General features: G+C 45.5%; 2 protein-coding genes across 4 annotated transcripts in view; both read left to right on the top strand.

Moving 5' to 3' along the window:
* The window catches only part of mast1a (microtubule associated serine/threonine kinase 1a), an 83077-nt gene extending 75920 nt beyond the window's left edge, over positions 1-7157 (top strand). For both annotated transcript variants that reach the window (XM_056408917.1, XM_056408918.1), the window contains exons 24-27: positions 59-181; positions 860-996; positions 1727-1914; positions 2156-7157. In XM_056408917.1, coding sequence (XP_056264892.1) covers positions 59-181; positions 860-996; positions 1727-1914; positions 2156-3882 — 2175 coding nt within the window. In that variant the 3' untranslated portion in view covers positions 3883-7157. The remainder of the gene's footprint in view (positions 1-58; positions 182-859; positions 997-1726; positions 1915-2155) is intronic.
* Positions 7158-7907: 750 nt separating this feature from the next.
* On the top strand, positions 7908-15182 carry atg4da (autophagy related 4D, cysteine peptidase a). 2 transcript variants are annotated; one of them, XM_056410004.1, is made up of 11 exons: positions 7908-8227; positions 9366-9631; positions 9712-9795; positions 10136-10309; positions 10924-11275; positions 11365-11429; positions 11543-11694; positions 11841-11919; positions 12767-12843; positions 13019-13138; positions 13932-15182. In XM_056410004.1, exons 2-11 carry the CDS (start codon positions 9415-9417, stop codon positions 14109-14111), a joined length of 1500 nt encoding a protein of 499 aa, XP_056265979.1. In that variant the 5' UTR covers positions 7908-8227; positions 9366-9414; the 3' UTR covers positions 14112-15182. The 2 variants fall into 2 exon arrangements, 1 of the variants encoding a protein (XP_056265979.1); XR_008830990.1 differs by lacking the exons at positions 13019-13138; positions 13932-15182 and having other exon boundaries at positions 11841-12661.
* The last annotated feature ends 242 nt before the right edge of the window (positions 15183-15424 follow it).

Here is a 15424-nt window from a genome sequence, read left to right on the forward strand (position 1 = left end):
TTCACCTATAATAGATTTCACTCTGTTCTGAGCGTGAATATTTTGTGTTGCTCGGCAGCATGTGGAGGACGGCGGTCCCGCCCAGGAAGCTGCCCTGTGTGCCGGTGACCTCATCACCCACGTCAACGGGGAGTCTGTCCACGGTCTGGTCCACACTGAAGTGGTCGAGCTCATCCTCAAGGTAGGCAGCAGTGGGCTTATTCCTTCTCAGGTGTACCGTGTGTTTGGTGACATCAATAGTCCTGTGCAGTTCTTCTATTTCTGCCAATAATAGATGACTTAGTCGTCTAATTAGATAGATAGATAAATATTTTATTAATCCCCAAGGGGAAATTTTTCGTAGCAGTAGCAGCACCAATAAACGAAACACACGAGAATAAAAAATAAAATATAAAATATAAGAAACAGGGATGAAAGATATAGATGTATACAAGAAGGATACAAAGTAAAATATAAAATAAAATATATATGTATATATACAACATATATGCACAATACAATACTAATGACTAAAATTAAATTAAATATAAAAATATTAAATATAGACAGTGTGCAAAATGCAAAGTATGTGTATGTGTGTAGTGTAAATAAATGAAATGTGTGAAGTGCAGATCAACATAGTGTATATGGAGTTATTATTGCAGTTATTGCACTAGGATCTGGCAAGAGGTGATCTGTTATAGAGCCTAATAGCCGTCGGCAGGAATGTTCTCCTGTATCTGTCCTTGTGGCAGCGGAGTGTGAGGAAACGTCTGGAGAAAGTACTACTTATACAATAAGTTCAAGGAAAGGCTATTCACGTGCTTAGACAATGTGCTGGATCGCTGTCAAAATGATTTAATGTCACTTATGTGTGTAGAGTGGAAACAAGGTGACCGTGACAACCACGCCCTTTGAGAACACCTCTATTAAAGTGGGTCCTGCCCGCAAGGCCACCTACAAGTGTAAGATGGCCCGACGCAACAGGAGGACCGTGGGAAAGGACGGCCAGGAAAGGTAAGAGCTCACGGCCCTACACCGAAGCAGAGACGCTTGATGTCTCATGAGGTCAAATACAATAGTGAAGGAGGTGGTTGGTTTGTGTGTCTCTTTTGTGTTTATCTTTGTGTTTATCTGGTGACATTTCCAATTCATGGCACAGTAGTTTTGCATGTTTAAACCCAATATTTACAATTACTGTTTGCTTTACAAAACGTATCATAGTTCCCTTCGCATTGAAAATGTGGAAGGTTATGTTTTGATCGCCGTGTATTTATTTATTTATTTGTATGCGTGTTACTCGCATAACTCAAAAAGTATTAAACCGAATCGCATGAAATGTGGTGGGATGATTGCTTATTATCCGGGGACCATTTGATTAGATTTTGGGATCGATCGGGTCAAAGGTCAAGGTCAAGGTCGTGAAAAGGTTAAAATCTTCTTTTTACCATAGCCGCCCATTTTTATCCAATAGGCATGCAACTAATGCCAAAATGTTCATAATCCAATGCCCAATCTTGTGATATGCGAAGGTATGCGCTCTCCCGAGTGCCCATTCTAGTTTTACATGCATTCCAAATTAGTCAGTAGCCGTTTGCCGTTATCACTGATGTTGCACGTTAACATTTGACACACTCAAACCCTGCTTATATGAAAACAAATGCATGGAAAAATGTATTAAGTGCAAACATAAATCCAAATCTTACTTTCTCTCTCCTTGTATTTTCTTCGTCTGACCGTCGGACAGCAAGAAGCGGAGCTCCTTGTTCCGAAAGATCACAAAGCAGTCCAACCTGCTGCACACCAGCCGCAGCCTGTCCTCGTTGACTCGCTCCCTGTCCTCCAGCGAGAGTCTCCCCGGCTCCCCGACTCACAGCTTGTCTGCCCGGTCCCCGACTCAGGACTACCGCTCCACCCCCGAGCCCTCGTACCTGGGTAATGTACTTACAAGTGTTAAAGCACCTGGCCAGTTCACGCCAGAAATAGAGGTTTGGAAACGGCACAGGGAAGAACTGGGCATATTTTTAGAAGTTAGAATTGCCAGGAAAACAACTTTTGAAGCCAGAGCTAAACCCGAGAGCCCAAATTCTCTTTAGTTCGAAATCAGAAATGTGTCTCCTCCTCTGGGATTCTTTTTCATCTGACTTGATCGTTTCTGCTCTCTGTGTTCATTTAGGGGCCTCCTCCCAGAGCAGCTCTGCGGCCTCCAGCACTCCGAACTCCCCCGTTCCCTCTCAGCACATGAGGCCCAGCTCCCTGCACGGCCTCTCCCCGAAGCTCCACCGCCAGTATCGCTCTGCACGCTGCAAGTCTGCGGGCAACATACCCCTGTCCCCGCTCGCCCACACGCCCTCCCCCACACAGTCCTCGCCCCCGCCGCTGCCCGGCCACACCGTGGGGAGCTGCAACACCACCCAGTCCTTTCCCGTCAAGCTCCACTCCTCGCCGCCGGTGGTCCGCCCCAGGCCCAAGAGCGCTGAACCCCCTCGATCGCCTCTTCTCAAGCGGGTGCAGTCGGCGGAGAAGCTGGGCTCGCCTCTGACCCAGTCCAGCTCCACGGGAGGGCTGGGCGGTCCGCTAAGGAAGCACAGCCTGGAGGTGCAGCACTCCGAGTATCGCAAGGACGCCTTCCTCTGTGAGCTCGGGCTCCAGAGCCTGCTGGAGACGGACGGGGAGAACCTTCAGCCTAACCCTCCACCCCTGCCCTCATCCTCTACAAACCCAGAGACTGGTGTCCTGAAGCCTGTGAGGAGACTTGGGAGACAGGAGTCCCCGCTCAGCAGGGAAACACTGCTGGCTGGAAGGGAGAGGGAGGAGAGGGAGAGGGGACGGGAGAGGGAGAGGGAGAAAGAGAGGGAGACTGATACCGGGACAGTCCTGGAGAGATTGAGTCGCGTTGCGGCAGGATCCCAGTCGTCATTAACAAGGAAGTCTTATAGTGAGCTGTCCTTTAGCTCGCAGGCTGGCCAGAGCTCCAGACTTTGTGCAGAAACCACGAAAGCTACAAGTTCCGGCACCCCGAGCAAAACAATGGGAAGTCTAGGCGGTCAGAAGGGACCTGAAAAGATCCCTCAGAGTCCGGCAGACTTCACTTCAAAACAGCAAGACCCCATGGGAGACAGAAGTATGTTTTCTAATATCAAAGATGTCAAGGAGCAGCTGTGGGGCAGAACTGAACCGAAGCAGGAAGGAGACAACAGGGGTCGGCCCGGTGCACCGGGTGCTGCCTTCAACAGGAGCTCTGCTTCCAGTCCGGATAAATCCATCGGCGTGAACGCGTCTGCGAAAGCTGGTCCTCTGAGCATGAGCAAACCATTCAAACCTGCAGGCGTGGGGGACAGCTTGAGAAAGGCTGGAGCGGAGAGCGGCGACTCGAGGACTCCAGACTTCGGCTCCAAAAGCCCAAAGCTCTTAGCGCGCGTTCTCGCCCCCATCTTACCCCAACATGGGCAGCAGCTCCTGCTCGGCAAGGTGAGGCAAGGACTCGGGCCCGTCAACTGCTACCGGGGGACCCTTGACTGGGAGGACAAATGTCGCCTGGAAGTGGTGGAGGAGCATTCGCCCTCCCCTTCTCCCTCCCCGACATCCGTCGCCCCCTCCCTCTGCGGGTCGTCGCTCTGCAAGTCCCGGCCCATCTCCCCCGGCGACAAGACGAGCTTCGTCAGCCAGCTGACCACCGTGGCTAAAAACGTCCTCGGTCCGATCAAGCTGGGCTCCCAGGAGGGGTCCAAGAGCAAAGATCAGCAGACGAAGGCAGTGGAGGAGAGTCAGGGCGGCGCAGCGGGGAAGTCTGACACTCCCGCGGGAGGTCGAGTGGTTGTTGGGGCGGCGGTGGTGACCCAAAGTCCTGCTGCTTCACCTCTAGAAAGGGCTGCGATGGGGAGCGACCAGTCAAAAATGTGACCCCATGGGGTCCCTAAATGGGACTTTCAGAAAAAATTTCATTTTTTGGAAGAACAATGCAACAGAAGTCAAGCACTTAAAAACAATGTACATTCCAGTTTCAGAGTATATCAAATGTTATTTATTAATATCAACGATTGACTGATTCTAACTCAAAACCAGGATAAAACGATCTCATGTAAAGGTGCATTATCTGTTGGTTTTCTATTATAAACTATTTAATAAGAGGACTCTTTAATGTAACGTGGTAGACTTTACCAGATGTATATGTGTGTGGGTCTCTGTGAACGCATGTCATCTATGGTTATGTACTGTACATGTATACTAGAGGGTACAAGAAGGTCAACAAGTGCTTTAATGATCAAAACATGCTGAAAACTGTGAATACCAAAATCCAGTCACTCTATTTCGTCTTTTTAACAAAAGCCAGCACTTCGTTCTCTCGCCACTTCATCACAAGCAAGACAACGTCCCGCAGTCACGTTGTGATATTTGCATTAACAGTTCGGGCTTCAGCGAGCGAGCGACAGGATCAAGTTCATTCCTTCTCGACGGAGTCGCTGTTCACGTGGGTCAGACAAAAGGCCAAAGAGTGCACTGGGTCAGCCGATGTCCAGCTCTGTCTGTCGCAGTGTCGAGTTGCTGACGTGTGAGCGTGCATGTGTGAGCGTATGCGTGTGTGTGAGCGCGTGAAGCCACTTTGGGTCTAATTCTGCTGCTTCTTGGAGGCCGTGTCATCCTGCAGAGGAAAGCTTGTTTGACAGAGCTCAGGCTCAGTGCTTATCTCCCCCTCGCAGAAGGGCTGCCACGGCACCCTTTTTTTTTACTGCCTACATGCACACGCACACACATACACACACACACTTACACTCGCACACTCACATTGCCACAGGAGGCAGCACTGTCAGCAGATGTTTTTTCAATGCATTTAAACCCGGGGTCCTACGAAGTGGGATGCGAGTGTGTTTTGCGAGTGAGTTAGGAAGTGTGTGAGAGCACGTGTGTGTGTGTGTCTCTCTTTGTGGGTTGATCACACTCCACGGGGGTCATGATGGAGAACCAAACTGGAAATAAACACATAATGTGTGTGGACATAGTGTATACATATACATATATATATATATAGCGTGTATATATGGTGTGTATATATACATATATATGTATATATATAATAAAAATGGAATCGTAAGCACATATACAGTGAACCCATATGTGTTGTTTCGAGCCCAAGTGGGGGAAAGCAGGCCGTTATGGATGTAGCATACAGTTATGTGTTTGTTAAAGGGCTCTATAGATAAAGTAGGGTTTGTGTATTATGGGCAAGGGCACAGTATATCACAATGGACCTGTTGCTATAAAAAAAAGAAAGTTAGGTTATCTGCACACTTTACAGTTGTGCTGGTAGCGGATGCACGTTGTTTTGCATCAACTGAAAAACACTGTTTTGGTTTTGATCTTTCTAAAAACAAACAACAAATACAACAAGCTTTGGTTAAAAGCTATGCAGATCTACAAAGTGGGAAGTGGGAGGTGTGTTTTTGTGATCTTGGCAGATCATTTTACATAACCAGTCGTTGATATATATATATACAAAGAAAAAACACATATATCAATGCATCTTTAATGCAATATACACAGATCTTTCCTTTTTAAAGGATAGCAATCCATCCTTAAAATCAAACCAGGTTTGAGGGTGTACCAATGATTTTACACCACTCATCAAAAAGTCTCATGCAGTTCATGCAACAAAAAGTTAGTTTTTCCATTCAGCATCGTACTCTACTGCCCTCCAGTGGTTTAAAACATCCACTGCTAAACATGTTTCCATCACGTGTTCATTAATAATCTGCTGGAGTGAGAGTTTCGAGCGCTAAAACCCTGTAGAATGGAGGTCATTAGCCATAGGGGTACAGAATATGCATTTATGTTTCTTAATGACAAAAATATTTGCAGTAATTATCAAATGAACACTTGAAACATGAATTCATTCCTTTCCTGTTGTCGTGTTCTTCATGTGACTGTTAATTATATCTTCTGGGATAGGGATTAACATTTTTAATATAATATACTGTCTTATATATTCTACTGATAGGAAGCAGTTCTTTTATATCTTGATGTAATAGATGAGGCATCAGGTCAGCTTTGATAAGCTGACTAAGAAAACTAACTGTAATGTAATCGTCTACAGCAGCGGTTACCAAACTCAAGAATGCTGCGGCCCAATTTGAAATCTGAAAATCTTCTGCGGCCCACCCAAGCCTTTAATCACAACCAGTGCAGCTGCTCGCCATGTTGGTGCCCTAAGCATAACTCCTTCATGATGCCCCCCTGAGATAGCAAAGTGACCCACGGCGAGCGTTGTCGACGGGGGGGGGGGGGGGCTAGTGAGAGCGTGTTCACCTGTGTGCGCGGATGTGTCGGCGCGCATCACGGCAGAGCGATGCGACCCGAGAAGTGTTAACGGGGGTGCTGAGCGATTAAATATATCTCTTGTTCTGCCTGTTTTGTGATCTACATGCCTAAAAGGCGCCTAATATTTCTAGACTGAAATAATATCGGCATTATAATTATTATAACTATGAGGATTTTTGTGTGTGCCTATTTTGTGGTGCCCCCTCAGGACTCGGTGCCCTACGCGCAGCGCGTAGTGGGGCGGCGCTGATCACAACTCTGATCAAAACATAAACTAGGGATGATTAAATGACCTTCAGAATTTAACCGATTAAAAATGTATTAACCGACAATGTATGTTTTGTATACCATATTCTCCGGAGCTCATATATATTTACTTTAAGACTACAAGAGGGCGCCCCATTTGACATTGTTTTGTTTGGCGGTCAGAAAAATAGGTCAGATAAAAGAATAACACGTAATTTAAATCATAAATATTTTTATATTAATTTCAAACTTTTCAAAATTGAAAATTAAAAACATTTTATTTATTTATTGTAAATGACCTCTCGCGGCCCACCTGCAGTACCTTCGCGGCCCACCAGTGGGCCCCGGCCCACACTTTGGGAATCGCTGGTCTACAGCTATTACGCCCACTTTCAGGCCTTTTCCCCAATCAATGGTGTCTCGTGTTACATGTTTGAGAATTTATTTTTTTCTTTTTGTGGTTGACAGAGAGAGTAGTATAAATGCACTTTATTTGGAAATGTGCTGGTAGTTTGTAAGTAACTTTTTTGAAGAAAAATAAAAATATAGGCTACTGTGTCCATGTATGTATTCTAGAATTGAACACAAAAGTCTGAGTATAAAAACATTCCACATTTCTCTGTTCACTCAAAGTGTATTTATTTGTACCATGGGGCATTTTTGTTTGTAATAGATGTGATTCAAATGCAGACACCCAAAGTGCAGTATGTGGAATACAACTTCTGAGATTTGTTCCAAGATGTGCCACCTCTTACCTTTTTGTGACTATAATCTGTGATTACAAGGCTGCTGCACACCTTATGTTATCACAATAAATGCTTGTTTGGCTGCATAATGACAAATTAATCACAAGAAAATAAAAACAATAATACATTTTCACAGCAGAATGAAACGTTCATGTAATAGCCGTTGTCAGGCCTATAGTTAATTCTGGTTGTATTATATTTACTTATATTGGTCTCAGGACCCTGGTTCTTTCCATTTTTGATTTATTTGATAGGAAAACGTGAAAAAAAACACAAACAAATATTAACAATCGTTGTTACCAGCGTTTTTTTTGCCATAACAATTAATAATGCGTGAAAAGGCCTGTGAGTTTTTTAAAAACATGTAAACATAAACTATTTTCATTCAATATTCAGATAATATATGCTAATAAATGATTATGCAAATGTAGCTGCAGTCATTCAAATCAAACGTATATTTACTATCATGTGATTATATTCCGTAACAGAGTTAATATGAGCTGCTGATGTCACGTACTCCAATCAGCGGTCTCGCGATGCTTCCTTCAACCAATGGCGTCATGTCAGGAAAGGACAACAGGAAGTAGATGTCTGTTGCTGTCACAGGAGGAGACGCCGAGTCGGAGGTTTGGTCAGGAGAGCGAAAACCATCGTGTGCCGGAGGAGCTTCACCTCGGAGTGCACTCAGGAAGGCGGACCGCACCGCCGGGCTATGTTGAGAAGTACCGGGAATTAATATCCGTTGCTGGTCCGGCTCGCTAACTGACGCCCGGGGCTTAGCGTCGGGAAACTGTGAACTGTAGCTAGCTTGAGCGAGCTAGTACATTCCTCGGACAAGTGTACGCGAGGAAGACTTCAGACGTGAATGAAGACCGGTGGAGTGGCCGAGATGAGTCACAACACCTCACGGAACCGACCATCTTAGCCGTCTTTCACTGCAGGTACGGAGCGGTTTCCTCGCGAGTCTTTAGTTTGAGGTTTTAGGCGACCTCCCGTTATCCGTGTTTAAAGGGGAGGAGTGACGTCACGCAAACACCAGGCTCGGACATTGTGTCAAAAAGAATAATATCTTTATGTTGCATTGACGTCGCGTGACAAACACAAACGCATTGGAATCGATGGGAGGATGTCGATTCGTATCCGCGGTCCTCGCGCTCAGATCGCCGGCTCGCGACTGAAGCACACGGCTGGACTTTATGCGCGTTAACAGCCTGATCTGCACTGAGGCTCGAGGACAGCCAACATAATCAGATGACTTTCACGGTCGTTGAAAAACCCGCCACGCCGGTTGTCAAATGTTAATCACTTTATTATGAAACGTGTATTATGTTCATAATCGTTCCCATTAGTGGAACCAGTGACACCGCGGCGTGGTCCCTGGTCACACTGCTACTCATCAGGTTCAGGCCCTGGGTGGAAGAGTCACCGGTACTTCCCGTGAGTGTGTGTGTGTGTTAGTTGTGTATTGTGACATCGGTGGTTGTAGACGGATGACTTCAGTTCACACTGACTGACAGAGCAATTATTTCTATTTTCAGGAAGTGAGGACTTGTCTTTGGCCAACAAATTCGCAGTTGTGAAGTTTCCCTACGAGGAAACGACTAACTTCAATTAGAGCATCGAGAATGCAGTTTGACAACGACAACAAATCTTCCATTCATCCATTTTTAGCCGCTTATCCGGGGTTGGGTCGTGGTGGCAGCAGACTCACCCGCAACATTCGCTAGCTCACTCTGGGGGATCTCGAGGCGTTCCCAGGCCAGCTGGGCGATATGATCCCTCCATCGTGTCCTCGGGCTTCCCAGTTAAAAGTCAATACTAATCTTGACTCCCAAGAAACTTCAGAGAAAGCTCAGGCAGATCAGTAGAGGATGATCTCTCTTCTTGGGGGTTGACAGACGTACCGTATATGTTCTAAACAGAAGATGGATGTAAGAAGGGTTGAATAACAATGTGGCAAAACCGAATTATTAGCCACAGTGTGTTAAAAAGCTTGAATGCATGAGTGAATGTTAAGTCTAAGTTGAAGAGTTTCCGGCCGGGTCAATCATTTAACCTCCCTTTCTTCCCCTCACACAGTTCTGTGTTGCAATGAGGAGCAGCAGCGCTCCGCTCTGAGGGCTGAGGCATGAACTCCGTTTCCCCCAGCGCGGCGCAGTACGCAGGGGGGGTGATGCAGGACGAGCTTGCGGAGAGCCGGAGGCAGCAGCCTCTGGAGCGGCAGGGGAGCTGTGGTCTCAGGGCAGAACAAACTCCAGACCCCGGCCAGGAGGTCACCGTAGAGCCGGACGAGATGGACAAACTGAAAGCCAAACTGATGTCTGCATGGAACAACGTCAAATACGGTGTGTACTTCAAGGAAGAATGTCTTGTTCGTTTATCTTTGTTGCCACTTTGTCAACTTCTATTTTCTCTCTTTCTCCAGGCTGGACTGTGAAGTCTAAAACCTCCTTCAACAAGATATCGCCGGTCACTGTCCTGGGAAACTCCTATCTGCTCAACAGTGAAGGTAAGAGCTAAATACAGAAACATATCTTTTTTTAAATCTCACAATTGAGCCCTTTCTATTTAAAAGTGCTTGTTATTAGAGACTGCGTTTCCTCTTCACAGACAGACTCCAGGTGTCATTTGTGTTTTTGGTTAACCACAGTGCTGAAAACCCCCTTTCCTTTGAAAGCACAAAGCAGTTGATCTAAAAAAGTATATATTTGTTCCCCTTTTTGTTTTCACATTCCTGTAAACGGATGTTTCTCATGTCCGATTGCAATGAACTTAAATTCACGAGCAGTTTGAAACGACAACGAATTGTGAGGGTTTTCTTTCTCTTTCCTCCGTCCCGTCCTCCCCAGACGAGGTGGAGCGGTTTCGTGGGGCTTTTGTGTCCAGGATCTGGCTGACCTACAGGAGGGAGTTCCCTCAGCTGGACGGCTCCACCTGGACCACAGACTGCGGCTGGGGCTGCATGCTGCGCAGTGGGCAGATGCTGCTGGCTCAAGGGCTCCTGGTCCATCTGATGCCCAGAGGTTTGTCTCACAGCTGCAAACACTTGTACTTCCACAGGAAATGTAGCTACGTTAAAGGCTCGCTAACCTTAGTTTCTTCATAGAAAGCGATGTCTCGGTAGTGTGGCACATATTACATTCTTACTGTTGGAGGGAAGTGCTCCTTTTTTCTGAATACTTTTTCTCGAGATAAATAATTGGACAGAGCGTTAATATTTTCTGTCTGCTTTAAATCCTTTCTCCTTCTCTACTCCTGTGTTCTTCTCACTATTTATATCTCGCGCCAGTTTGTAATCACTCAGTTGCACTCAGTCGTGCTTTCTGCACTTCTCCTTTTGTCCTTTAAAAAAATGTTATTCATATTTTCGGAGCTTTACTTGTCCTTATTTATTCCTCTTTGTTTTCTTTGCTGCCAGTGTTTATCTGTCACATGGCCACTGTTTTGATTCTCTCGTGTGCTCCATCATTCTGTCTGTTTTTAGAATTTATTATTTATTGTGCTTATTAGTTTGATTTGATTAGAAAGATGCCTGTTCGCTGATTATTCAATGCTAAGGACTGAAGAAAACCAGTCCCCAGATGTTGAATCCTGGCTCTACTTGGTTGTTAAGGTCAAGCCTTTTTGCGTTCTGCAGGTTGGGCGTGGCCAGATGCTCAGCAGCTAACCGAAGTGGACTTTGAGGTGTTCAGACCGCGTTCCCCAGCCCGGGCTGGAGGAGTTCCTATCCCATCCTTTGGCTCTCCACGAGAATCCAACACCCCTGAAAAGTCCCTGACGAGTGATCAGGCGCCCAAATGCAGCCAGAGGAAGAGACCGGAGTCTAAGCGGGACCGGCAGGCGGAGCCCCTCCACCGCAAGCTGCTCACCTGGTTCTGGGATCAGCCCCCGGCTCCTTTTGGGCTCCATCAGCTGGTGGAAATTAGCAACAGTTCAGGGAAGAAAGCTGGTGACTGGTACGGCCCCTCTATAGTGGCACACATTCTAAGGTAAAGACGGCAGGAGGCATTGGTTATTTTACAAGTAAGAATTACCAATATACTTTGTTGACTGGATTCATGAATATTTTGTTTTTTAGGAAAGCTGTAGACAAAATCTCTGTGCTTCACAACCTGGCTGTATACGTGGCTCAGGATTGTACCGGTGAGATTGGCAAACTACATGCAGTATGTTCTAGTAAATAGTCCTCGCTCAACATGTGTTCCTTTGGAAGTATCTAAGAAGTCCTCTCCATATTTGTGCTCCTGGTGTTTCAGTGTACAAGGAGGACGTGATGCATCTGTGTGACCTGTCGCGGAGCCACACTCCCCCCGAGCCATCCAGCCAGGCTTTTAAGTCCGTCATCATCCTGGTGCCGGTTCGGCTGGGAGGGGAGGCCCTCAACCCGGCCTACATCGACTGTGTCAAGGTCTGAATTACTCTGCGTTCACCCCACCCATCCACAGAACCCTCTGAGCTCACTAGAGTCATGTTTCCTAAAGAACTGTGTTGCCGAACTTGAGTTCTCTCTCGCGTCTCTTAAGTCATTTTGAAAACATCCGTGTTCATTTCCAGAACATCCTAAAGCTGGATTGTTGTATTGGAATCATCGGGGGCAAACCGAAGCACTCACTTTACTTCATTGGCTTCCAAGGTGAGAGCTTTTTTTCTTTTTGTGTTTTAAGAACAATATTGTTATTCCGAAGGAGGACTTTGTGTTCTTTGGAAACAGCCAGCAGGAGCCAGGGCCATGGAGCTCTTGTCTCGTGGCCAGGGTCGGCTACTGTCGAGCTGAGTGCACAACATATTACTGTATTGTGTTATTTAGTGGCCATTTATGTAATATTCAAAGCTCTTCTTTTCTGTTCTCTCCGTCACTGTTTCCTGAAGCGCCTCTTTCTCAAAGCAGCACACTTTGAATCGGGGATGATGGTGAAACTGGGTTAGCTGGTTTACAATATTTTTTTTTTAAACTAGGAGCTGACAACCTCTTATAGCTCATCCACTTTGTTAAGAATTCATTGTTTACTCAATCAATATTCTGCTTCAATGATTAGCTCAGGACAGCACTCGGTCTCCTTCATGTTTGCTGATTGTGGATTTAACAAAAATGTAAATGTCTAATTTCGTCTAGGAATTGTGAAGCGCTGTCTTTCTCAAGGCTGTGGAATTACTGTCAACAGGAGGAGGAAGAAGAAGAACAAAAAACTGTCCGCTGCCTGTGACAGGCTTAGACTCTGCCAACAAAGCTACCAACACTTCCCCAAATGTATTTCTTGCTAATCATTGATTTCCCCTTCCTGGAACAAGGATTCTGAAAATCATCAACCGTACACACAGTGGACACTGCGTATTTGCATCTACACTCAGTCGGTGGGAACAAGATCTCAGAAAATGTATATGGCTGATTATGACTGAGCCATTCTTCTGTTCCTAGCCACCTCACGGGTGGTGATTTTATACTTTATTCCAGTATTTTGATTCCTCTTCCTGTCTGATAGATGAGCAGCTGCTGTATCTGGACCCTCACTACTGCCAGACCACGGTGGATGTCACTCAGGCCAACTTCTCACTAGAGGTCGGTTTCACTATCCGTCTGCTTGCTTTTTGTCGGATCGTATTGAACTTCTCGGACCATGTGACTTCCATGCTCAGTCGTGTTTTGACTGTACAGGCCGCTGGAGATGACGCATCTCGTCCTGAATTGGTCTTGACCTTTTTATTGACCCATGTCTCCTTCGGTCTCTCCCTAGTCATTCCACTGTAGCTCGCCCAAGAAGATGCCCTTCACCCGGATGGATCCCAGCTGCACCATCGGCTTTTACGCCAAGAACAAGAAGGACTTTGAGTCTCTGTGTTCTGCTGTCAGTGTGGTGAGTTTGTCCACCCTTCTGCCGCTGTCATACAACTTAACTTCCTACTGTGTTTTAAGATGGATGAGAAGAGATTGAACAAACATGGCCTTAGAGATCCAATGTCTGCTATGGATACATGACACTATATATTACAAGGGTGATCCCACAGGAGCTGGGGGAGCCTGGAAGTTAAATTATTCAGCTGTCAGGCTGGAGCCAATCGGCTCCCTGGAATAATTGTTCAATGCAGTTCATAAACGAGAACAAACGACCGATATTTTCACAGGCTCAAGCTCATCACCGCTCTCAAACGAGCTGGATGTGGGGAGCCTTGTTATTTATTCTGTTCATTAACTTCAATCGGATTAATTGATTCACATCAACGAAGGAGGCGCCTCTAAAAAAATGTTTAATGTATTTTATTAGTAAAAAGAAGGTTTTCTGTTTTTTATTTGTTTACATTTCCAGCACTTTGAGCTAAAAGGTCTGTATGAAAGTGTTGTTCAAAAAACAGATAAATACAATGTCACCATACAACCATTGGTGAACCTTGAAAATCGTTCGTTAATTGAAGATTTTTTTTCCATTGTGTTGAACATTAAAGTAACAATTTTAAGACAAGTCGCAACCGGTTGGCAAAGAAATAGTAATATTCATCGAGAATGAAAATAATCCGTGGTTACAGTTCTTTTTAATTGTGTCTCTTTCAAACAATGTAAAAATTCCTTTATTTGATAGATATTCGTGTCCTCTCTTGACATTACATTTGTGGTGGTTCTGAAGCATTCTGGGAAATGTGTTGTCCTCCCAGGCCCTGTCGTCATCGAACGAGAAGTACCCCATCTTTACCTTCGTAGAGGGCCAGGGTCAGGATTACGGTCTAGAGGGCCACAGCAGCAACCACAGTGGACCTGCGGGCCTCATTCTGCCCCCAGGCAACCTGAGCAGGAGCAACAACAGACGAAACAGCGACGAGTTTGTCTTGCTGTGAGTGGCCCAGGAGGATGCTGTACTCCTTCTCACCTGGAGGGGGCAGAAGAGGACTCCTCATTCCCTTTCAAAGGGAAAGACTTGATTCTGTTGGTGCAGCTGCAAAGTGGACATGACGCTTCATCGCCTTCGCTGGTCAACGGAAATAAAACACTGTGTGGCTTCTGTTCTCACCCTTTTTGTGTGGATGGGTACTACAAGCTAAAGTAAAGGGTGCTGCCTGGAGCGACTTATTTCACTAAGAAAAGGCCGCATTTCAAATTGGTTACGGAAGTATTCTTGATTCACTTCCATCAAAAACCTCAAAGTCGAGCATTTATGAGCAAAATCAAGCACATTGTTTTCATCCTGGACCGGAAGAAGATGTTTTTGTCTCCATGATATTTGATTTGCTCACTGTCAGTTATAACGGGGGCTGTTGCCTGATAATGTACCTGACTGGTTTGATATAGCACCTGCTCAACATCCCGCTTTTTGGTTTTTACTTTTAATTTATTCATCTGGTTGATGGACATGTTTTTTTTTTTTTTGCCTGTGTGTGAGAGTGTTGGGTCAGTTCAGCTTATCTCTCTTGAATAAGTGACGTATTTAAGAGTCTGTTGCGTTGAGGTTTCAAATTCTTCCAAGAGCGCCGCCTTTAGCAAATGTAAATTCATCATAAGGCGCCTGAGTATCACACAAATGGCCGAGGCCTTTGGCGCTCCACTGTTGATTATTGATTATAAAAGGAAATGCTCCAGGAATCTGCTCGGAGGAGGTTAAAAGAAACGGCCCCTTTAGCTGGAGATGAATGTGTGTCTTTATCTGCTAAACGGTGGCTTGTCCATTTAAAAAGTAATCTGGATACATTTGCCAAGTAAAAAAAAAACAGAAAAGCTCTTTCTCTTTCTTGAGTTCATGTTCTGGGTTTTACTTGGTAAAGTCCTGGAGTCACTAAGACCGGCCCGAGCTGAAATGAGTGTTTGTTGCAATGTCATTTGTGTTTAGTTTGTCCCTTTTCTACGTGAAGACTACTACTGCAGGTTACTACTGTTCTTTGGTTTGTTGTGCTGATTAAACTTCAAACACTGGAGTCCCATTTGTTCTTCCATTGTGGAATCTGATACAGGAGCCATTTGGTTGTCACCTGATCGCTGCAGAAGAAGCACTGACCTTCACGCTGGAGCAGAATGCAGTGCTTTGTCTTTATGTAATTCCTTCATGGTCTTCATGTTGCAGTTCACTTCCTGTTGCTCTGGAAACAAGTCTACCTTCCAACATGTGAGGCTGGTCTGGTGTCTTGTTTGTTCACTTTGAGAACTCAAATGAGACTTG

This window comes from Pseudoliparis swirei, chromosome 24, assembly GCF_029220125.1.
Source record: "Pseudoliparis swirei isolate HS2019 ecotype Mariana Trench chromosome 24, NWPU_hadal_v1, whole genome shotgun sequence".
Classification (NCBI taxonomy): Eukaryota; Metazoa; Chordata; class Actinopteri; order Perciformes; family Liparidae; genus Pseudoliparis; species Pseudoliparis swirei.